At 48.2% G+C, this 24,955-nt stretch overlaps 1 protein-coding gene across 2 annotated transcripts in view; it reads left to right on the forward strand.

The window, feature by feature from the left end:
• TMOD1 (tropomodulin 1) overlaps positions 1 to 24,955 on the forward strand; it is a 79,484-nt gene that overhangs the window by 53,482 nt on the left and 1,047 nt on the right. For both annotated transcript variants that reach the window (XM_079925743.1, XM_079925744.1), the window contains 5 exons: positions 2,209 to 2,298; positions 3,216 to 3,346; positions 5,073 to 5,180; positions 9,942 to 10,085; positions 19,252 to 19,396. In XM_079925743.1, coding sequence (XP_079781869.1) covers positions 2,209 to 2,298; positions 3,216 to 3,346; positions 5,073 to 5,180; positions 9,942 to 10,085; positions 19,252 to 19,396 — 618 coding nt within the window. The remainder of the gene's footprint in view (positions 1 to 2,208; positions 2,299 to 3,215; positions 3,347 to 5,072; positions 5,181 to 9,941; positions 10,086 to 19,251; positions 19,397 to 24,955) is intronic.

Consider the following 24,955-nt stretch of genomic DNA (forward strand, 5'->3'; position numbering starts at 1 on the left):
CTGGAACTTGGTTCTCTTGAGTCTTCACTAAAGGCTCGCTGTTGTCTCTCTAACTAGAAATCGTGTCTAATGAAATGGCCAGGGGAATTTTTTTTAATGAGAAAATGTTTACCAAATACCATCTTCTGGAAGAGGTAGAAGAGAGATAATATTCTTCCCTGACCTCCGGAAGCCCACAGTCCAGTAGGGGAAGCATGCACGTACCCAGAGAGCTCTAACACTGTGTTGACTAAGTACTGTGATAAGGACACCAGGTGCTGTGAGAGAGCTACAGAGAGAGAAGGTGGAATCCAGGAGGTCTCCCTGGGGGAGGAAGCATTATTCCAAACTTAAAGGATGGGGAGGTAGAGTTGTTAGATCAAATATAGTATGCTCAGTTGGATCTGAATTTCAGATAAATGATGAATAAGTTTCTAATATAAGAAGGTCTCAAATACTGAATGGGATGTACTTACACTAGAACATTTTTCATTGTTTATCTGAAATTACAGTTTAACTGGGTATCCTGTATTTTTATTTGCTAAATCTCAAAACTCTCCTGGGGGGCATTTCAGCAGTGGGCAGTGCAGATGGAGAGAGGATTGCCAGCAGACAGGCAGCATTGGCAGAAGCAGGAGCATCTACTGAGCAGTGACCGTTTGTGTCGCCGGAGCAGAAAGGGCGTGGGCAAAGGCCAAGGCTATTGAAGCAGGGCCAGCCCCGGGGAGGGCCAGTGAAGCCAGACTCTGGAGTCACAAGGCACCGTCCTCATGGTCCTGCACACCCATCCTTCCCCTCTAGTCAGTGCTCCACATTCAGCCTGATAACAGTCACAGAACTTGAGTCAGACCATCTCACTCCCTGCTCAGGCCACGCCTAGAAAAAGACATCTGAGCTCCTTACCTGGACCTAGAAGACCCTGTAGGATGTGGCCTTGCCTATTTGAATAAAATCTACTCCAAAGGGTTGTTGTGAAGATTAAGGGGGATGGCATTAGGCAGTGTTCTCAACCTCGGCTGCCCGGTGAAACCACCTGGGGAGCTTTAAAAAAGGCAGATGCCTGGCCCCAGCCCAGGGAATGTGGTTTAATTGGTCTGGGGGAGTCCTGGGCATCAGGAGTTTCAAAAGAGTCCCAGTGATTCTGATGCACAACCCGACTGAGTGTCACTGATGTACAGTGTACTCTCTAGCCCGACATAAGCATTTGGTGAGGACGTGTTGCCCTCTGCCACATGTCCAACTTCATCTCTATCCATCTTCAGCTTCCCCCTCCCTCCCTGGCCTTCCACTCCCCAAGCCTAGGGCTTCCCACCCACCATCCCTCTGCCCAGAATGTTCTACCTCCTTTCTCTTAACTTGGCCAACATCTATATTCATCTCTCTCATCCCAAGTTTCTCTGTTCTCTTCTCCCAGAACACACTGAACTTTTTCTTTACAACACTTAGCATACTCTGCACTTACGTTTTTAATTGTGTGGGTACCTGCTTAGTTTCTCATTCCCAGCAGACTGTAACCTACGTGGCAGAGCCCCTGTCTTTCTTGTTCCTCACCGTCCCCACCCCCCTGGAGCTGGACACATGATGCTGGCACTCGGTAAATGTCGAACAAATGAATGGATCAAAGAATGACTGATCACGGGGGGATGTGGTTAGGTTTGCCTTTCCAGAGAGATCTTTCTGGCTGCTCTGTGCTGAATGCTGGTGGGGGAAGATAGGAGGAGACTGAGGCCAGAGTACCAGTGATTCCACAGCTGTGATAATACAGGCGAGAACTGATAGGGCCTTAACACGGACAGAGGTGATGGAGTGCGAGGTGGGACAGATGAGAGGCTCTGTATAGGAGGGTGAGGATTTAGGGGAAGGGCTGCCATGTGACTGAGGGTCTACCCCGAGGGACAGGTAGGATGACCAGATGGAACGTGAGCCAAAGGAAGAGGCTGTTGTCGGGAAAGAGGAGTTCCGTTTTGGCCGAGTTGGGTTGGACGTGCCAGTGGGACATCAGAGGGGCATCTAGGAATCTGAGGCCAGGGACAGAGAAACCTAGGCTGGGGATGGAGATTCGAGAGTCATGTCAATAGAGGCAAGAGTAAAAACCAAATAAAATTTAAAAATTTACGTGCAAGTGTTTCTTGCCATTTCTGTGAGCAAAACTTCCTGGGGCATGGAATGTCCGTGCCCAGAAGCCTCTCTGTCTGAGAGGCGCGTCATGGGCCCTTCGTGTCCCCGCAGCTATCCTGGGCATGCACACGCTCATGAGCAACCAGCAGTACTACCAGGCCTTGGGCAGCAGCTCCATCGTGAACAAGGAGGGACTCAACAGTGAGTACGGGCACCCCTCCCTGCCCCCAGCGAGGGCACCTTGGAAGTGAGGGGTCCTCCCACGTCTTGCTGCCTCTGCCCGCTCTCTGGCTCACTGCAGAAGATTTCGAATTCTATAAAGCCAAATCTATCCACTTTTTCCTTTTACTCTCCTGGGATTTTGTGACGTATTTACGAAGACCCTCCCCATCCCAGTATTAACAAAACGTCCTCCTGTATTTTCTTCTGTAAGTCTTAGAGGTTTACTTCTTATATTCAACTTCTTAATCCTCCTAGAGTTCCTGTTTGTGTGTGGTGTGAGATGAGATTGAACTTTCATTTTTTTAAATCAATATCCTGCTGTCCCAACACCACTCTGTGTAAAGTTCATCCTTTCACCTCTGGTTTGGAACTCCACCTTGATCATAAATGTCCATGTGTCCACTTGGGTCTGTCTCCGGATGCCTCTCCTGCCCCACGAGTCTCCTTGTCCTTTCCTGTGCCAATATTGCATTGTCTGAATTGCTCCGCTGCATTGTTCCAAGCTGGCATTTTGGCCCCAAAGAGAAACGAGGGCACCCAACGCGCAATTATCCCTCCCTCTGGAAGGCCTACACATTTCCTTCCCATCCAGGCTTCATTTTACCCTCACAAGAGCCCACTGGGTAGAACGACTCGTTGACATTCTACAGATGAGGACACCGAGGTTCAGACGGTTTAGCGAATTCACCCAGTTGTTGCAGGACGGCAGAGGCAGAGTCCAAGTAGGGCCCAGACTCCTGGCCCCGCCCATTGCCCGCCCCCATCCCCCATAGCCCCTGAGATGCCCAGCCTTCCGTGTCCCTGAGCTCTGCTGCCGCTTCCTTCCGGTGTCCTTATGTCGAGGGAGAGTGACGCCCCGTCTCTGTGAGCCACCCGCCTGTTGTCGGTCACTCTAGGTGTGATCAAACCTACACAATACAAGCCTGTGCCTGATGAAGAACCAAACGCAACAGACTTGGATGAAACGCTGGAGCGGATAAAGAGCAACGACCCCAAACTTGAAGAGGTCAACCTCAACAACATCCGGGTGAGGTTAACCCCTTTCACTCCACTTGCCCTGCTGGGGGGAGGCAGGGAAGCCATGTCTAGTGCCACCCAGACCCAGATGGCCCGGGCCTGGCTGTGCGGAGACAGCAGGGTCCTGCTTGGACTCTGGACGCTTCTGGATCAGGAATAGAGACAGAAGCTTTCGGAGGGAGGATAGTGTAAACTAGCACAGCCCATGGTCCTGGTTTCTTCTGGGGACTGACATCAGACCCAGATGTTCACCACAGGCCAACCCAGCTTCGGCTCTGGAAACCCGCCACCCTATTCAAAACACTGAGAGCTTCTCTGAGATAAAATCGTGAGTCAGACACATACGGCCGCATGGGATCCCGAGGCTGGAAAAGCCCAGGGCCCACCAGGTTCATGGGGTAACCAAGCCCGGGGAGGGACCTAGCCCTGAACCAGTGTAGCTGCACACATTCAGCCTCATTCTGCAACCTTAGAAGGGAGCTGTCAGCCCAAATGTCCAAAGACATATTCCAAGCCGTCGGCCCACACCTCTCCAGACCTTTCCTGTGTGACCACTAAGGGCAGAGCGGGGACGGATGGACAGGCAGTCCTACCCTGGACAGGCTGCAGGAGGAATTCAGAAGCAGGCCCAGCTGCCTGCCCACCTGCTCAGCCCAGGGACCAGAGGGATTAGTTCTCGGGGGGTGTGGATGTAAAATAAGAAGTGGGCCCCTCACTCCCCGGCTCCCCTTTCCTTTCTTCTCCACTTTCTTTTAAGTGGCTGCCAGCCCCACGGCACGATCAGATCGGAAACCTGCGCCCGCAGTGTTCTCCTGCACCTGGCCTTCCCCTGCTCTGCTCCCACGGGGGCTAAAGTGACACTCTGAAATAAGAGATCCGTTCAAACACAGCCAGGCTCTCTCTCTCGGGCGCCTCCGCTGTCTGCCGTGTGCACAGTGGGAGACGCTGGCACAATTCAGAGCCGTGCACCCTGGCAGTGTGTACCAGGAGGCATGGGGGTGTGGAACCTGGCCACGGCCCTGTGTCTTCACCGTGAGGCCTCAGGCAAGGGCTCGGCCCTCTGCAGGCCTCAGTTTCCCCTCTGCACGTGAGGCAGTTGGACTAGGTCAGTGGTTTTCACTTGAGGAGATTAAAAAATAAATACATGCCAATGCCCGGTCCCTCTCCCCGCAGAGTCTGATCTTATTGGTCCGGGGCAGGCCTGTGCATCAGCACTTTGTGAAAGTTCCCCAGGCACCTCTGATGTGTGGCAGGGCTGAGATCCCCTGGGACAGATGTCTCTTAAAGATCATCTAGGGCCATGCCACACCTTAGTTTTCCAGAAACAAACCCAGAGAGGAGCAGAGACTTCCCCAGCGTCACACAGTGAGTCAGAAACATTGCCAGTGCTGGGGCGGAGGCCTCTCCCACACCCCCAGACCTGAGCTCTCACCACAGCACTCTTCTGCATCCTTTGCTTGATGTATTCCTCCTCCTCCGGTCTCCACGTGTACAAAGAGACAATTACAGGTCCTATTTGAAATTTTCAGGGAGGATTTTCTCAATCTGTTCACCCAAAAGTTCTCCTCCAATCTCAGCCATTTGGGGCAAAGCAGGAACCCTTTGCCCATTCAGCTTTTTGGTCAGAGACTTGCAGGGAATCAGGTTGCACGTGTGAGAGAACTGCTGCCCCCATCTCTCTGCCCTACCCGCCCCTGACAGGGGCTGCTGGTCACTGCTTGCCTTTCTCTCTGCAGAATATCCCCATACCCACTCTCAAGGCGTATGCAGAAGCCCTGAAAGAGAACTCGTATGTGAAGAAGTTCAGCATCGTGGGGACACGGAGCAATGACCCCGTGGCATTTGTATGTACCTTTCTGATCTGCTGCATTGAGAGTGGGAGGCATAGAAACAGGAAGGTTGACGTTTGTAGCCTCAGGACTGGCCATGTGCCACTGATGAAGAACCCTGTGTGGTGTGGTGTGGTGTGGTGTGATGTGGTGAAAGGCACTGGGCTAGGAGCCAGGAGAGGACATGGACAGAACAGCCATTACCCGGGCACCATCTGTACATTATCCTCCATGGTGCTTAATCTCCATAACCACCCCGATCCCAGAGGTGCAGGGCTCCCCACTTTACAGATGAAGAACCTGAGGTAAAGGGAGCTCAGGCAACTTGCTTTGTCCAAAGTTGCACAGCAAGTGAGAGGTGGAGCTGAGATTTAAAAACGAGTCAAATGTTCCCTAAAGCCAACTCTCTCACCACTCAGCATGTCATGAGTAGACAAGGGTCCACCCCTCCCTGGTCCTCAGTTTCTCCATATCTAAAAATTATTGTCTTCATCAATGGTTCCCAATGACCAATTTTATTTGTTTTTTACCTATGTCTTAAAGATATTGCTGATTAGATTAAATTGTACTTATTATAAAGTAGCCATCAATTCGTTTTTAGAAAAAAGAAAAACATTCAACACATATTTATGGAGTCTGTCTGTGCCCAGCAGTGAATTAGGCTCTGAGAATACAACTGTGACCAAGACAGTCATAGCTCCCACTTTCATGAATATAATGGCCCATCCAGCCATGCAGACAGCTAAAGGATAACAGTACAGCGTGACTACTACAATACTAATAGCGGGTAAAAAGGTACAGGGATTAGCTTACCAGGCATGGTAATTAACCATTTAGTAGCAATCACTTTGTTGATATCCACCAAATAACTTGCTGGGATTTCGATTGAGATTGCATTGAATCTATATCAAAATGGGAAGAACTGATATCTTGACAATACTGAGTTTTCTTGTACATGAACATGGAATATACCTCCATTTATTTAGTTCTTTTTAAATTTCATACATCAGAGTTTTTTAGTTGTGCTCATATAGATCTTGTACATATTTTGTTAGCTTTATACCTAAGTATTTCATTGTTTGGGGTGCTAATATAAATGGTATTATGTTTTTTTTTTTAATTATTATTTATGGTTGGCTGCATTGGGTCTTCGTTGCTGCGTGAGGGCTTCCTCTAGTTGCAGTGGGCGGGGGCTGCTCTTCATTATGGTGCATGGGCTTCTCATTGCGGTGGCTTCTCTTGTTGCCGAGCACGGGCTCTAGGCGCACGGGCTTCAGTAGCTGTGGCACGTGGGCTCAGTAGCTGTGGCTCACGGGCTCTAGAGCGCAGGCTAGGTAGTTGTGGTGCATGGGCTTAGTTACTCCATGGCATGTGGGATCTTCCAAGACCAGGGCTCGAACCCATGTCCCCTGCAGTGGCAGGTGGATTCTTAACCACGGTGCCACCAGGGAAGTCCCTAACTGTAGATTTTTTTGTAGATATTCTTTATCAACTTACGGAAATTGCCCTCTATTCCTAGTTTACTGAGAGTTTTTATCATGCATGGATGTTGGATGTTGTCAAATGCTTTTTTTATCATCTATCGAAATGACTATTTTACTTTTTTAGCTTGTTGATGTGATGAATTATATGAATTGATTTTCCAGTGTTGAACCAGCCTTGTATACCTGGGATAAATCCCACTTGGTCATAGTTCAACATACTTTTGAATTTATCTTGAGATTTCTTCTTTGACCCATGTGTTGTTTAGAAGTGTGTTGTTTCATCTCCATGTATTTGGGAATTTTCTAGTTACCTTTCCGTTATTCACTTCTAGTTTGATTCCATTGTGGTCTGAGAGCAGACATTGTATGATTTCTATTCTTTTAAATTTGTTAGGATGTGTTTTACGGCCCAGAATGTGGTCTGCCTTGGTGAATGTTCCATGTGCACGCAAGAAGAATGTGTTTTCTGCTCTTGTTGGATGGTAGTCTATAAATATCAATTATATCTAGTCGATTGACAGTGTCGTTGAGTTCAGTTATGTCTTTCCTGATCTTTGGCCTGCTGGATCTGTCCATATCCATAGAGGGGTATTGAAGTCTCCTACTATGATAGTGGATTCATCTATCTCTCTTTGCAATTCTATTAGTTTTTACCTCATATAGTTTGATGCTCTGTCATAAGGCAGGCACTCATTAAGGTTGTTACGTCTTCTTGGATAATTGACCCCTTTATCGTTATATTCTACCCTTCTTTTTTTTTTACATCTTTATTGGAGTATAATTGCTTTACAATGGTGTGTTAGTTTCTGCTTTATAACAAAGTGAATCAGTTATACATATACATATGTTCCCATATCTCTTCCCTCTTGCATCTCCCTCCCTCCCACCGTCCCTATCCCACCCCTCCAGGCGGTCACAAAGCACAGAGCTGATCTCCCTGTGCTATGCGGCTGCTTCCCACTAGCTATCTACCTTACGTTTGGTAGTGTATATATGTCCATGCCTCTTTCTCGCTTTGTCACAGCTTACCCTTCCCCCTCCCCATATCCTCAAGTCCATTCTCTAGTAGGTCTGTGTCTTTATTCCTGTCATACCCCTAGGTTCTTCATGACATTTTTTTTCTTAAATTCCATATATATGTGTTAGCATATGGTATTTGTCTTTCTCTTTCTGACTTACTTCACTCTGTATGACAGACTCTAGGTCTATCCACCTCATTACAAATAGCTCAATTTCATTTCTTTTTATGGCTGAGTAATATTCCATTGTATATATGTGCCACATCTTCTTTATCCATTCATCCGATGATGGACACTTAGGTTGTTTCCATCTCCAGGCTATTGTAAATAGAGCTGCAGTGAACATTTTGGTACATGACTCTTTTTGAATTATGGTTTTCTCAGGGTACTACCCTTCTTTATCCCTAATAACTTTCCTTGCTTTGAAGTCCATTCATAGCCATCAATTATTTTCTGATCTTTAAAATACATAGGACATTTCCTTTGATGTCTTTGAAGTGATGGAAGTGGCTCATAGTCTCTCACTGCTGCCAGTGGAGAACCTCTAGATAGATGTCCTCTGACCTCAGGACATCTTGGTAGATCCTGAGTTTGCCCACAGAGAAACAGCTGGCAAAGCCACATGCCCTGTCCACTGCTATGTCATGGATCAGAAACTACACCTGTGCATGCTGGCACTCAGCTCAGCTCCACGAATGTTTGTGGGGAATTGACCCCGTGCCAGGCGAACAGCTGATGTCAGCCCCTTCACACCAGGATACCCATTGCTGAATATGAAAATACTTCCGGAACAATTGGTAAATAGGCTTCCAGAGCTCTGCTAGTGCCCCCGCTGCCTGCCCCAGCTCTTCTCCTGCCCGTTCCTCCACTCTGCTCCAGCAAACAAAGAGTTGACACCTGGCATGACAGTGCCTCCAGGACCAGCTCAGCCACTAGTATGTCTACCTGGATTGGCCTGGTGCACTGACATACTGGTTGTTAAATTTTTTGATTATCAGGCCAGGCCTTTCCTGGGGAGTAAGAAGGGTGCTGTGGAGCGGGCACAGACTCAGTCCCTCCCCTCAGGAGGGTCCAACCTACTCAGGGTCACAGAGGAAGCTGACATGTCATCCTGGGGTACACGGAAGCAGGGGGAGCTGAGGATTTTGTCTCAGAAGGCATCCTGGGAGCTGAGCCTCGCAAAGGTTTCAGCAAGCAGGGCCAGTGGGAAGGGCATTCCTGGATCAGATCATCATTTCAGACAACCAGGGCCCACTGATCATACATCCTGGCCATCAGCTGCTGGTGTCTCCTTTCCTCCATGACACGTCGTTTCTACTACCTGCTAATTACCTCATTTCCTTTAGAGGCTCTGATTATCATCTGCACCCCTGGCTGAAGTCCTCCAAAACGTGCTGGGGCCACCCGAGCTCCTCTCTTCCGGTTTGCCCTGGTCACTTGCCCAGCGGGATGGCTTCCCAGGCTCCCCTCTCTGCTGCTCAAAGAGAATGACGACTCCATGGAATTACAACAGGGACATAGAAGAGACAAGTGGAGAGCATATAGGGAGGTTGGGACTCCACTAGTCAGTCAGTGAACAGTGACCGAGGACCTACTATGTGCTGGGCACTGTGTGGGTTGGAGGGCACCATGGGATGAATAAGGTGACCATCAGCCCACCAAGAGTACATAGGCTAATGGCGGAGCCAACGCCAGAATAAAAACAACTCTAAAGGCAGGAATACAAGTTCCTTGAGGGAGGTTATGGATAAAGTCTGTGAGGTTCAAGAGGGCAGGCACAGCTAGCTGGGGGGCATCAGCAAAGGCTCTTGGAGAAACGGGCACTGAGAATGGCCTTAAAGGAGGGACAGGGTTTGAACGAGTGAAGCAGAAAGGAAAGAGCATTCCAGGTGGCAGGGACAGGATGAGCAAAGGCAGAGCAGAGGGAAAATACTGTGTGCCCGGGGAACTGAGAGTAGCCCCACCAAGACTGGCAGCCAGAGTTGCAGCTGATCAGAGTGGGGGAACCAGGTAATAGAGGCTTTGTATGCAGGCTAAGGGGCCGTAAATCTCCAGCTAGGGGTTCGGGGCCATGGCAAGTTGGAGGGGAGGAGAGACACAGAGTAGTGCTTGGTGAAGGAAGTTGTGGAGATCGTCTTGCCTGGCCCCTGACGATGTGCAAGGGACTCTCACTCCCAGCAAGGCTCCCTCAGTATTTTAGCTTCTACCCACAGGGGCTCCAGCCTTGATCAGGCTAACTCATGGGTACCCTGCATTTTCTCCTTTGGTTCAAGGCCCTTGCTGAGATGCTCAAGGTGAACAAGGTGTTGAAGACACTGAACGTGGAGTCCAACTTCATTTCCGGAGCTGGGATCCTGCGCCTGGTGGAAGCTCTTCCATACAACACTTCTCTGGTGGAACTGAAGATCGATAACCAGGTAAGATGGGCAAAGGTCTCCTTGTGTCCTTCACTTGATGCTCGCCATTCTGTACTTTTCCGCTTCCTGCCATATGGACTAGACGCTGCTGGACAGAGCAGATGCTGCTGCTTATAAAAACACCGGAGCCCAGCTTTAAGGGACCTCCAAGGTTGTCCAGTCCACACCCTCCACCATGCTCACCTTCCTTCTTCATCATTCCCACCAAGTGCTCCTCCACCTTCTGCTTGGAAACCCCTAGCGATGGGGAGCTCACTCCTTACCGAGATCACCCCTTTCATTCTCAGTGAGAATATCCTTCCTTATATCCAATAGAAATCAGCTCCCTATAAGTGCTGTTTGTTGAGTTTAACTCTGTTCTCTGCCGCACACAGGACACATCTGGTGCACAGGTTTTATAAACCATTGGAATCTTCCTCACTAGGCTAAACGTCCCCATTTTCATGAGTCACCCCCCCCCCCCGCCCCCGCAACACACACACACTCAATGGGCTTTTGGGTCTTCTTACCATGAAGGTTACTCACTGGGCAAATTCTAGTTTGCCTTTATCCTTACAGGGTTATCATTCCTCTGTACCTTCTGTGGTTCAGTCATTTATTTTCAGGGCGACTCCTTCAGTTCCAACTTTCTAAGACAATGCTAATAAGAGTATCTTGTATTTTGCATGTGTTGAGGGTGTCCTGGGGGGCAGGCTCTGTGCTGTGCACCTTATACACATCATCTCTGATCTTCCCGACAACTCTGCAGGATATGGGTGTTATCAGTCTCAGTTTGCAGAAGAGAAAACAGCTCAGAGAATCTGAAGGCAAGCAGCTTCCTCAGGGCCGCCAAGTGAGCACTTTCGGAAGCAGGATTTGAATGCAGGTCTCTGACTTTAAAGCCCACACTCCCTCCAGTACACCGTGTTGCTTCCAGTGCTAAAATGCTTTCTTCTTTATGGTTTATGGATAGGGAACTTGAGCGTTTTTTCCCCTACATGAAAACGTTTGCTGAATGGTCATATACATATGTATATAGGAAAAAGATTGGGTGGAAGTATAACAAAATTGTAGACACTGGTTGTCCCTGAATGAGATTATCTCTACTTTCTTATCCCTATTGAAAAATACTACAAACAGAGAGAAAAGTGCATAGAAGTTAAATGCACAGCTTAATGAGCCATAATAGGCCAAGAACAAGCCAAGAACTAAAGCATCACCAGCCTCCAGAAGACTTTGACGGTCCCTCCCAATCATAAACCTTCAAAACTCTTCACAGTTTGCTCCCTACTTACTTTCACGCCTCCATGTCTTTGCTCTTGCTTTTCTCTCCCCCTGGAATGTCATCCCCTGCCCCTACCCCTTCTCTGCCTAGAGAAATCCTCCTCTTCCTTCTGGATTCAGTTGAAGCCTCTCTTTCTCCTAGTGGTTCTAGAGCCAGCTTGGAGCAGCACGCTGGAGCTGACTGTACACATCCCTTCTCAATTCCACTTGAGTGATGGCACGCTGGTACCTTGAAGTCACTCCTAGTGAGAGTATTTACACTATGGAAATTGGCAAACACTACAAATCCAACCTTTTTGTTTGTTTGTTTGTCTGTCTGTTTGTTTTTTCCCAAGAGCCAGCATATCACCGCCTTCTCCCTTCAGCCTGCCACAGGGCCTCTAAGCCTCCCCACAAGACAGTTAGGTGCTCCTTCCCTGTGTTCTCCTAGCACCTCAGCTTCCCTGTGAGGTTCTCAGAAGACACTGCAGTGTCTGAGTCATGTCCATATCCTATTACCCGGCTCAGAGCTTGGCCCTGCAGTGGCACTTCATAAGCAGGGCTGCCCTGGATATTTGTATATGTTGTTCACTGCCCAATGAGGAGGCAGGGGGCAAAATCCAACCCATACTCTACTCTCCAAAACTCGGTCTGGGGCTTTATTCACCCAGAGAAGGCACTTTTCTCTAATTCATGTGAAGAGGCCACATCAGGCCTGCAGCAGCCCTGTCATGAGAGTTTGCTGCATCCAACACCTTCCATTTCGCATATGCCAGTGGCCTGCGGTTGCATCACCCATTCCCAGCCCCCATCACTTCCACCCTTTCTTCCATTGCTGACCCTGCTTTATCGCAGGCAGATCAGATGGAACAAAGGCATGTAGCAGGCTTGGCAGCAGCCCTGAGCCAGGCCCTGGGATTGGCCACTCATGTGACTCCAGGCCTACCCAGGCAGGGAGTCACTATCTACCCAGTGTCAGCTGAAACCTGAGCCCTGGGGCAGAACGTTGGCCAAAGGTGACCCAGCGCACTGGCCTCAGGTCATTGCAGCGGCAGCTTACAGGGAGTGAGCTGCCCACTACTACTCTCAGTGCTGTCTCCCCAGAGCCAGTGCTGACCATCACCCTCACCCTGGCTAAACACCCTGTGCGAGGACGTTCACTTCCCTGAGCCTGTTTCCTCGTTTGTAAAATGGGGATAGTAAGAATCTCTACTTCTAAGGAGATAAGAGATGCAAACTATGAAGTTGTTCACTTTTATAATTACTCGGAAGGTGACTTAGGGAGTTTACACGTTATTCTAAGAGTTGAGGTACTGAGCAGGTACCATATATCCATTATCTCATGTAATGCTTGCAAAGACTCTTTGTGAGTAGGTGTCACAACCCACCCCCGTATTGTAGATGAGGAAACTGAGGCCCAGGCAGGCTCTGTACCCTGCCCGAGGTCACACAGTAAGTAACAGAGGCAAGATTCGAACCCACGTCTTTGTGACTCTAAAGTCCATGAACTGTGCCTGTGTGGGCTCTTGAATCCTACTGTAGTTGTGTGTGGGTCTTGGATTTTCTCAGCTATCCCTTTCCCTTGGTGCCAGGCCAGAGCACTGGTCACCACCTGCCCCCACCCCATCCCAGGAGCATCTTTCTTCAGTTCATCTCATTGTTTGATAAGTGCCTGCTGTACCCCAGGGCTATGCTGGGCTCTGTGTGTGAATGAGGCTCTGGCTCTGCCCTCTAGGGATTCCACACTGGATAAGAAGATGGACAAGTGTACGGCTGACCATCCAACCGGGTGCCCCAGTAAGCCACAGACAGTGGGCCACTGGGGGGAGAAATCTCAGTCAGGAGCAGGTATCAGGGAGGGCTTCTTGGAAGAGGTGGAATTTGAGATAAACCCATAGGGTGGACAGTATCTGAGAGGGTGGCCACGGCCTCAGGTGCAGGGAACCACACAAACAAAGAGAAGGAGAGGGGGAAGCCGTGGAGCCCATCCAAACTAAACTAGATTAATGGGAAAGCGAGAGGAAAGCGAAAAAAGGACTTAGGAGCCCAAAGGGCTCTGAATGGGTGGTTCGAGGGGAAGTGGTCTGTGGGCTGTTATCAGCACCAGTCAGAGTCATGCTCTGCGAAGATGGTTCTTGGCTGGATAGGAGAGGATTGGGGGCGGGGCGAGGCCATCCGGGCCCAGGAGACCAGAGGGGACTCTGACTGCCCAGATGCAGGGGGCCTGTGGGGAGGTGCTCCTGGGAGCCTGGAGTCTAGAGACTGGACTGGGGCCTGGTGGGGGAGGGGTGGGCTGAGGGAAGTCTGGGGAGGGGGCTCTGCTGGCCCGGGCTAGGGGACGCCACCTGCATCTCTCACAGTGTGCCGGGAGGCCTGGGCTCTGGGCGGCGTGGCAAAGAGGAGGTGGTGAGTAGCGTTGGATTTATTCCTCGTTCTTGGTTAGTCACCAGGGTCTCCCGAGGCCGCAGCTTTCTCCTCAGCCCCTGCACCTGCAACCTATGTCAGAGTCTCTGTCCTCCTTTCTCCTTATACGGCCAAAGAAAGGGACTTGGGGCATTCTGCCCGGCGTGACATGGAGCCTCGTAGGCTGCCTCGGGACACAAATGCAGGAATAGGATTCTGGGGCAGTTTATTTACTCAGCCAGGCTCTCTTTACCTCCAGGCCATGTTCTCTTGCCGCCTGGAGTTGCCCTGGGATGGCAGTGAGGCTGGGGTGGGAGGTGGCGGCTGACCACAGCCCAGGGTGCTGAGACACACCTAGTCCAGCCCTCCTTTTACCCCCTCGGTGGGGAAACCGAGGGTCAGAGAAGGGACAGGCTGGGCCAAGGTCATGGATCAAGTTAGTGTCAGAGCTGGGCTGGAACTGAGGAGCCCAGCTTCCAGACAGGCTGCATTTATGGATGGACAGGAGAGGCCCTCCCGGCGCCCAGGAAGCAGGCAGCACACATGGGGTGCCTGCAGGCCCCGTACATCCCTGGCCAGCCCTATGGCTACGGTGGGGCGGCTCTCCGCTCGTCTTGATTCACCCTCCTCCCCCCCCACCCCCCAGCTCCCTCCAGCAGGCCCTTCCCAGGACCCGCAGGGCGTAGGGCACTCTCCCTGCCCCTCAGCACAGATGAGGCCTGAAAACAGGACCCCAGCCCCAGTGAAGACACGGACAACGTGTGGGGGCCGTTCGCTGGATTTCTCACTTTTCATTCCAATATTTGACAGTGAGAATGTGCTTCATATTTTGAAAAGGCGCTAAAGGAAGTGGATTGGGGTCTCAGACAGTCTCTATATCATCTGCCAGGCCAAGCCGGCCAGAGCCCAGGGCTGTGCTGGCTTCTTCAAGGACAGGCCCGAGCTCTTCCCAGCCCTTTCAGGAGCCTTGCCAGATAGGCTGGTGGAATCTTGCCATCCTCCCTCGGCCTGCCCTAGTCAGCGGTCCAAGCCCCATCTGAACCCACACAAGCTCCAGTGAACTCGTAATACCTGGGAGGAGTTCTCTGTCAAGAGTCTCAGCTGCGGTTCCATGCTTGTCCATTTGGGTGTTGGGCTGATGTGTCTTCTCAGCCTTCCCAGGTTGCTGTGCATTGATCCTGTTCCTATTTTTTCCAATCAATTCAATTCCTTGCCCTTGCCCTAGAGATACAGGGTACCGTGTGCTCTCCAAGGGCTCACAGTCTAGGGTAGCATCATCCAACAGAACTTCCTGTGTTAATAGAAATGTTCTGTATCTGCACTGACCAATATGGTAGCCACTAGCCAGTGGCTCTTGCACACTTGAAATGTGCCTAATGAAACTGAGGACCTGAATTTTAAATTTTATTTAATTTTTAAATGAAGTATAGTTGCTTTGCAACATTATATTAGTTTCAGGTGTACAACATAGTGATTCAGTATTTTTTTTCTAGATTGGATTTTATTTCTATATATTCTATAATAATACAGTTGAAAATCTTGCCCACTTTCACACTCAATAACTTTAACAATCAGTTCTTCTTAAAATTTTGGCCTAGGAGAACATCTGTATATCCAAACAGATGGGTTTGTGTGTGCGCGCGTGCACGTGTGTGTGTGTGTGTGTGTGTGTGTGTGTGTTTATAACAAAGATAAATATGTATAACCTATTGTTCCCTGTTTGCCTTGAAAGAGAGTAGCCCAAGGGCAAACTCTGTTTTTGTCTCTTGCAAACATCCTACGTGTGGTACCTTAAAGTACACTGCCTGTGCACTGCTATATTTAAAATAGATAAGGAACAAGGACCTACTGTATAGCACAGGGAACTCCACTCAACACTCTGTAATAACCTAAATGGGAAAAGAATTTGAAAAAGAATAGATACACTCACATGTATAAGTGAACCACCCCGATGCACACCTGAAACCAACACAACATTTTTAATCAACTACACTCCAGTATAATATGATTCAGTATTTTTATAGATTATACTCCATTATAAGTTATTACAAGAGAATGGCTATAATTCCCTGTGCTATACAATATATCCTTGTTGCTTATCTGTTTTATACATAGTAGTTTTTACCTCTTAATCGCCTATTCCTATCTTGCCCCTCCCCACTTCCCTCTCCCCTCTGATAACCACTAGTTTGTTTTCTATATCTGTGCATCTGTTTCTGTTTTGCTATATATATTCATTTGTATTATTTTTTAGATTCCACATAAATTTTATTTAATTTTAATTACTTAAAGTTTAAAAAAACCCAAACAATCTGATTAAAAAATGGGCAGAGGATCTGAATAAGAAGACATACAGATGACCAACAGGTACATAAAAAGTTGCTCAACATCACTAATCATCAGGGAAATGCAAATCAAACCACAATGAGCTACCACCTCACACAGTTAGAATGGCTATTATCAAAAGGTAAGAATTAACAAGTGTTGGCAAGGATGTGGAGAAAAGAAAGCCTTGTGCACCATTGGTGGGAATGTAAATTGGTGCAGTCACTATGGAAAACAGTATGGCTATTCCTGAAAAAATTAAAAATAGAACTACCATATGATCCAGCAATTTCATTTCTGGGTATTTATTGGAAGGAAATGAAAACACTAATTCAAAAAGATATATGTATCCCCATTTCATTGCAGCATTATTTATAATAGCCAAGACATAGAAACAACCTAAGTGTCCATTGATGGATGAATGGATAAAGCAAATGTGGTATATACAATGGAATATTATTTAGCCATAAAAAATGAAATCTTGCCATTTGTGACAACATGGATGGACCTAGAGGGTATTATGTGATGTAAAATAAGTCAGACAGAGAAAAACAGATACCATATGATCTCAGTTATATGTGGAATCTAAGAAAAAACAAAAGGCAAAACCAACCAAGCTCACAGATACAGAGAACAGATTGGTGGTTGCCAGAGGTGGGGGGTAAGGAGTGGGTGAAATGGGTGAGGGAGGTCAAAAGGTACAAACTTCCAGTAATACATAAGGCATGGGGGTGTAAGGTACAGCATGCTGACTATAGTTAATAGTGCTGTATTGCATATTTGAAAGCTACCAAGACAGTAAATCTTAAAAGTCCTCATTGTAAGAAAAAACCCACTTTTTTGTATTGATAACTGTGTATGGGGATAGATGTTAACTAGACTTACTGTGGTGATCATTTCACGATGTATACAAATATTGAATCATTATATTGTATACCTGAAACTAATATAATGTTATGTCAGTTAAAAAAGATTTAAAGAGCCACATTCCCCTGGTGACTGCTGTACTGAACAACACAGGTCTAGCTGGAGAGACAGTGTGGAGGCAGGTGACCCAGTAATGCAGATGGACTGGGCCGGGAGTAGAGAGGGACATACACTGGGCCACTTGAGTGTCCAGTGGAGAAGGATGGTTTCCAGGGGTAAGGAGCAGGAAAGGTCTCGTGGGGAAGGGGGCATTTGTGATGGGTATTAAAGCACTAAGGATACACCAACAGGTGGGTATGGGAGGGTAGGGGCATTCCACATGGAGGCAGGAGGGCACATGAACATTTAGAAATAGACCTCTGCCTGCACGAGGTACCAGACTCCCCATCCCTGGGGTAACCAGGCTGAGTAAAGACTGAGAGAGGAAATAAAGGCAAGGACTAAACTGTAGCACTTGGAGTGCCAGGCTGAGGAGGAGGCGGGGCTTATCCTGTTGGGTTATTGAATGAATTGAGACCCTGCAAGTTGTGCACAAGGCATTGGGAACATAGTAAGCTCTCAATAAATGGCAGCAGTTATTGGCAGTGGGAAGTGATTGGAGGTGGTTATGTGTTTCTGTTTGCTGCTTCTTTAGATCAATTTGGCAGTCTTGCCATCTTAGCAATATTAAGTCTTCTGATCCGTGAATATGGGATGTTTTTATGTTTATTCAGGTCTTCCTTAATGTACAATGCTGTGGTATAGTTTTCAGCGTGCAAGTCTTTACTTTATTAAATTTATTCCTAAATATTTTTATGTTATTGTAAATGGAATTCTTGTCTTAATTTTATTTTTGGATTGTTCATGGCTAGTGTATAGAAACACAGCTGGGTTTTGTATATCGATCTTACACCCTACAAGCTTGCTGAACTCGTTTATTAGCGCTAATAGTTTTTTGTGGATTCCTTAGGATTTTCTAGATACAGTATTGTGTCATCTGCAAATAGGAATAGTTTTGCTTCTTCCTTTCCAATATGGTGACTTTTCTTTCTTTTTCTTACATAATTGACATCCAAGACGATTTCCTTGTCTCGTTTCTGCTCTGAGGGGGAATATCTTTAATTATTAAATATGATGTTAGCTTGCCTTCTCTGTCTTTTCAAACCTCTTTAAGATTATATTTACTTTTTAATATCTTATTGTACATAAAACTCAAACAATACAGTAAGATACAACAGAACACAAAACAGGAAGATACAAAAAAGGAAACAAAAACTTCCCCAAATTCCACCACCACCAATATGCTCCCAGGCTTTTCAGTGTATGTATATGGGAAATAGAGATAACTTTACATAAATATGACCCGTTTTGTCACTAGGCTTTGTCTACTCAATATTGTGTCATGGCATATTTTCCAGCCTGGAACTGACAATTCGCACCATCATTGTACAGCTGCCCATGTTCTATTATAAAGCTGAACCGTCATTTATTTGAGCAACCCCCTCTTGATGAATGTTTGTTTCCCTTTTATCCCCACTTTTATAAATGAGACTGATGAATATCCTCATCATATCCTTCCCAACACTGTGTATTATCGTGTTTTCCTTTCCTGTCCTTTTCATCTTTGTCAGATGATCACTATAGATTTGGGGGTAGGGAACTAGCATGATCAGAGTGAGGCTTTAGGAGGCTAACTCTGGCAGTCCCAACTTACTATGGGACCTTAGGCAAATCCTCTTCCCTCTCTGGGCCTGTTTCTTTATTTGTAAATGGCTAAAGGACTGGCTAGCAAACCTGGCTGTGTATTGAAATCACCTGGGGAGTTTTAAAAACCACAGACACCTGAGTATCATTGCAGCCAGTGATTCTGATTTAATTAGTATGCGGGATAGCCTGGGCTGTAGGATTTTTAAATCTCCCTGAGACTAGATGATGTGAAGGTCCTTCCTGCTGAAATATTCTAGGAAGGCTGCTGTGAAGCAGTAGAAAGATCTGTTCTTGGTGTCCAGCAGCCCTGGGTTTGAATCTCAGCTCATTTGCTCCTGGCTAGCTCCTGTCTTTTCAAACCTCTTTAAGATTATATTTACTTTTTAATATGGCTGTGTGACCTTTCAACCTCTCCAAACTTCCATTGCCCACCCCCACCCCCACCCCCACCCCCGCTCTTGGAGTGGGCGGGGACAGGGAGGTATTAAAATCCCCGCCCACCACTCGGGGTTTCTGCAGGTAGAGAAGGTTTAGGTCCTGCACAAATGAGTGAGAGGTGACTGTGTTCTTTTCTTGATCAAAGAGCCAGCCCCTGGGCAACAAAGTGGAAATGGAGATCGTGAGCATGTTGGAAAAAAATGCAACACTTCTCAAATTCGGCTACCACTTCACTCAGCAGGGGCCCCGGCTGCGGGCGTCCAACGCGATGATGAACAACAACGACCTTGGTGAGTGGACATATGCACCCTACCCGCCGCCTGTCATTCTTTCCACCTGTCATGGGGGGTATGGCAGGGAAAACTCCACTGCCGCCTTCCCCAAGGGAGTCCTCTTTTTGGGCCTGACTCCCAGTTTTCATGCTGATCCCGTTCCCTTGTTTTAGGTGTTTGCGCCTTGCCTCCCCCCTAGACCCTTGCCTAGACAGGAGTGCCCTGCCTGCAGGCGCTGAGGCCAGGCCCTCCTCCCTGCAGGTAGCTCAGCTGAGCACAGGGCTGGACCCAGAGTGCACCCTCAGTGTGTTAGCCGGGTGAAATGAAACGTGGGAGGCACAAAGCCAGCACGGAGTCTCCTCCTCTTCTGAATACCCTTTTTGGAGCCCAGAGTCCTCTCCAGATCATACAGTGTGGCCCAAGCCCCAGATCCCAAGGCCAGCAAACAGCCTTACTACCCACACTGCAAACCCAGGGGACTTCACGTTGCTTTTAACGTAAAGGTTGAAAATGCTGACTTTATAGTAAAGTAAAACAGGTTACATTTAATCTCAGTTAAAGACATAGTTTGCATTTTTTTTCTTAAAAAAAAAAAGAAAGAAAATGTCACAGTCTTTCTTAGGAGCAAACACCAAAAAGAAACACTAGTCAGTTGAACAAAAGGGAGACCAATCACCGACTTACTTCCAGATGCTAAGTGTTCTCAAGCTCTATGCCTAGTTATTTCTCATGTGTATTCCTGCTGGCTGCTTAAAGAACTTGATAGAGTGTCCAAAGAGGAGTATGTCTGATAAGCCTATAGGAAAATAAGAGAAAAAAAACAAGGAGTAGGTCTGTTAACTTAATTGATCATTATATTCAGCTGTGAGTTTCCTAGAATCAAGGCAGGAGGAAGACAAACCAAGTTACATGATTCTTGTCAGAGAAGGAAGCGTAATGAGTTTTTTGAAAAGAAGCAGCTTCATTCTGGGATTGAATTGTGAAATAACTGTATTTCTAAAGGACGATGCCTTCAGTGAGTTTTTCATCAAATTCAAACCTGCTCTAAATATGTTGCTTTTTTTTTGTTTCTAACACTCAGTAAAATGCAAGGAGCTTAATAATACAGCACATCTGAGAGTTCAGGTATGTCCCTTCCTGTGATGAATCTGAAGCTAGGTTAATACATGGAAGGCCTAGAAGAATGGGGATGAGTATGTAAGTGTGTATGCATGAGGCAGGTACTCACAGAACCTGTGCATAGATTAACCACAGAGCTACTCAATTCAACAAACATTTGTCGAAGTCCTATAGGGCACTGGCTGTTGAAGGTATAGGTTCCTGTTCTTAAGAGGCTATTTATTCATTGCTTTCTCCAGCTGCTACTTTTTCTAGAGCTGCAGATCTAGAAAAGTCCATCAAACAAACAAAAAAACCCCACACCAGGTCAGGTGTCCTGGTTTATCTGAAGTGTCCTTATTTGAAATAAAAGAGAGCAGACACAAACAACGAAGAATTAGAATTATCATGGTGTGACAGAGGTGATAGCTACATTGAATTGTTGAGGAAGGCCTGCGACCTGGACTCTGTTGGCCCAGCTGTGATCTGGCTGCAGAACCAGCACTTAAAAGCCTTGAGTTCTATTCTGATATTCAGTAATCTCACTTTTTTTTTTCTCTCTCAGCTTAGATTAAGCTTCTTATGTGTCCCTCGGTGCCTATCTCAAGGCTAATCCAGCTTTGGTCTTCCAGTGGCAAGATGGCTTGGAGGACTTCTTTCTAGGGACAGAAGTTTCCGGATGACTAGAGTCAGGGGTGCTGTAGGGGGGACCCCAGGGTCAGCTGGAGGCTAGAAGAAATGGCCCTTGAGGACTCTCTGTCCTGAGAGTCTATGATTCCAAAATCCAGGCCCAATTCCTATCACCAGGGACTTGCTGAGGTTATGGCAGGAGCCCGGCATGCCAGAGCTGGACGGGACTTCAGGCTCCTCCCTCCAGTTCTCCTCTGGAGAAACTGAGGCCCGGGAGGGACTGCCCTTCTAGACAGTGGCTCAGTCAAGTCACGCCCGTTGTTAGTTACAGCAAGCACTTTGGGAGCATCTTTTGTGTGCCCAGGACTGTGCGAGGTGACATAAGGGGTAGCAGAAAGCTAGTGCCCCGTAAAGAACCTTTACAACCTTTTATGGGAGAAAGTCATGCCCCCAATTCAAGAAGGCCTACAAACTGTATCCGAACAAAGTGAGCCAATGATTTGTGAGGACAGAGGCTGGTTAATCCAAGCATCCTGGTGGGTGTGGGCATGAGTCAGCCTTTCAAGGAAGAGGCAGGTTGTGTGGGAGGTCAGGAGGCCTTCCTGGCAGGGGTGCTGGTGTAGGCAGAGGCAAGGTGGTAGGAGCCAGTATGCAGGATAGGAGAGACAGAAAGTTCCGAAAGGACTGAGGAACTATTACTGGGAGTTACACCTGGACGGAAAAACAGGGGCTCCCAGAGGAGGGAGGGAAGGACATTCCAAGCAGAGGGAACAACATGGGCCAAGGCAGGACGATGAACAGGTATATGAGGTGTTCACGGGAAGGGGGCTGGGTAGGTGTGGGAGGCTGTGAGCCAAAGGCCTTTCACGCCAAGCTCAGGAGTTTGGTGAGGAAAGCAGGTGGGAAGTGGGACCGTGGCAGTTTTCTGGGCAGGAATGATAGGTGATTAAAATGGGCCTCTGAGTTACCCCATGGAACTGTGCAGCTATTCCCTTGAGGTTCCCCACAGAAGGAATTAGAGCAGAATCATCTAGGTGGCTGCACGCAACAGAGTACTAGTCGGTGAAGTAGGACATCTAGCTGTAAAAGCAAATTTGCACCCATCCGCTAGTTTTTGTGAAAGAAACGCTTCTGATTCTGATGGTGCACCGGTGTCCTCCTGCAAAAGAGAAATCCTGACTTTCTTTCCAACACAGTATTTTCATCCTGCTCTTGATGCTCTAATGAAGCAGACAGGCTTCCATGTTTCTCAGCTGAATATGTTTGTCATAAAAGCCGGCCCCGGTCCAGCCACCGTGGTTGTTACTGTGTCTGCTGCTGCAGCTTGGCAGCAGCAGGCAAGCTCCGTGCGGACGAGAGCGGGCCTCTCCTATTTCCTTCTCACTCCAGCCAACCTCTGTGCTGGCTCCTGGCCCATTGCCGGGTCTGCGGGACCTGGGCTTTGCTTACCTGCAAGGCAGGTGGGCTCTTCCTTGGGAGACATTTAATCCCTAAGGCCATGGGTCAGCCCTGCCCAGGACCCATCCTGAATGGCATGTCTTTGGTCCTTCCCAGCCATTGCCCTGGGCTCTTAACAGAGTGCTCTATGGGAGAGAGTGGGGTGCCAGGGTGAGGGGGTGTCAGGAAGGAGCCGAGGACCCCCATCTCTCTTTTCCCATGGTGACACCTCAGACGACTCCTATCTCCACACTATTTATAGCTGAGAGCCAGGCTGGCACTCAGGTCCTGTAAATCTGCCACTGAAGCTCTCTTCACTTAATGAAATCTGAATTGCAGCCTCCAGGTTAAGACAGTTGTGTGGTAGAGTAACATGTTTAAAAGCAGAAAACATCCCTTCCTGGGAAAGTCACTTTTTTACTATACTCTCAAGGAAGACCTTTCTAACAGGCACCCCAGACACAGCACATACACCCCAAATCAATTTCATCATCTTCCCCCAAAACCATCTTGGGAAAGGGCACTACTTTCCTTGCAGCCATTCAAGCCAGAAATCTCTACCTCTCTCTATGCACTACCCCCAGCCCAGCCAGCCACCTCCTCACCAGCCACCTTGCCCTGCCCTTTGTCAAGCCCTCATCACATTTACCGGGCATCCTGAAACGTCCTCGGGCCCTGCAGCTCCTCTAGCTCCTCCAGGGCGGGCATCTCACGCAGCGCTCATCCCAAAGCTTGTCCCACCACTCTGCTTAGAACGCTTTCTGTGTTCCCACTGCTCTCAGGTTAAACTCCTTGACGTGGCTTCTAAGTCCCTTAGTAACCGTAGCTGATACTTACATGGCGCTCACTGCGTGCCAGGCCTGCTCTGAACACTTCAATCTTACTAACTCCTGTAACGTTCCCAACAACCAGTTGAGGCAGGTGCTGTCGTCATCCCCATCCTACAGTAAGGAGACAGAGGCCTAGAGAAGTAGGTAAGGTTACCCACTGTCCATGGGCGGAAGTGGGACTTGTCCCGGCAGTCTGGCCCCAGAACCTGTGCTCTCCACCTCTTCTCTGGGTGAGGCCCTGCCAGACTCATCTCTTGACACCCCAACAAGCCATCTTCTTGCCCTACTGGTACCAACCGGTCCAGGTAGCTGGAGTGCCTCCCAGTGACCCAGGCAAAAGCCTCCCTTTAGAGGACTGTTACTCCTAATGCTTCCCGTACTTTCCCACCGTCTATCCCTTTATCGTTTAAGATTCAGTGTACAACTTAACCGCCGTCCTTGGAAAATCTGACCACTTCGTTCATTGTGCCTCTCATACTTGATAGAGATCTACCAGGGTACTTGTGATGTTTTATCAGATTTCTTGTAGGTATATCTTGGTCCCCTGTTAATCTTTATTTCTGGTACCTGTGCTTGGCACATCATAGCACTCAGTCAATGCTGTTGAATATAAAATGCTCCCCAAAGACATGATGGAGGTGTAAAGCTTGGTGGGAGCTCAAGCCTCGAATGGGGGTTGGTCCAGATGACTCGAGATTCCTTCCGGCTCTGACAATAAACGAGTCTCTGGCAGTTGCAATGATAAGCAACGTGGAGGAGTTCGCTTTAATGAATGTAAAAAGCAGGTTGATTTGAAGAAGGATATTGGGAGACCTGGCTTCTGCTCCCAGTTGCATCTCTTATTCACTGTGACTTGAGGCAAGTTACTTCCCTCTTGGCCTCAATTTCCTTCATTATTTAAATGGAAAGAAAAAAAGAAAACCTGAATAAGTGGGTGCCTTTCCCTTCTCCCCATCCAGTCCCTGCAGAAGCCAGTGGCAGGGGAACCCTGCACAGGTGCAGCCCAGTGTGCATACTGAGGGCAGGTAGGGGGAGACAGCGCGGGATCCTTTTCTGTACCTTGAGCCACGAGCTGGGGACTCCGGTTCCTGGCTCTGCCGCTTGCTCTCAGGGACCCTGGCTCCCTTCTCTTCTCCAGGGGAAGGGAGCTAGTCCTACTTGTGAGAACCAGATGAGATGTGGGTACGTAAAGCCTACATGGACAGGGCCGGATTGTACTGAGGGAGGCGCTGGACCGAGGCTCCAGATGAGTCACAAGCCTTGGTTCCGTCTGGTACCAGCTTTATTATTTTGTTCCCTGCCATACTTTCCTCATCCATAACATGGCAATGGTGACAACACTGACACTCCAGAATTGTTGGAGGGGCTCCAATGAGGGGTTGAGTGCAAAAGGGGTATAATGCTTGTTCAGCTAACGTGTCAAGCCTGGCTCATGTAAACCCTCTGGTCACTCTGGGCAAACTTCTGCTCTTTGGGCTTTGGTTTTTGTTCCCCCCCATCTTCCCCCAAGCTGTTGGACATTCTGATGGTCTCCAGAAATCTGGCCAGACACACTGTCTTCTCTCCAGGAGACTGCCCACTG

This window comes from Stenella coeruleoalba (genome assembly GCF_951394435.1).
Source record: "Stenella coeruleoalba genome assembly, chromosome: 7".
Classification (NCBI taxonomy): domain Eukaryota; kingdom Metazoa; phylum Chordata; class Mammalia; order Artiodactyla; family Delphinidae; genus Stenella; species Stenella coeruleoalba.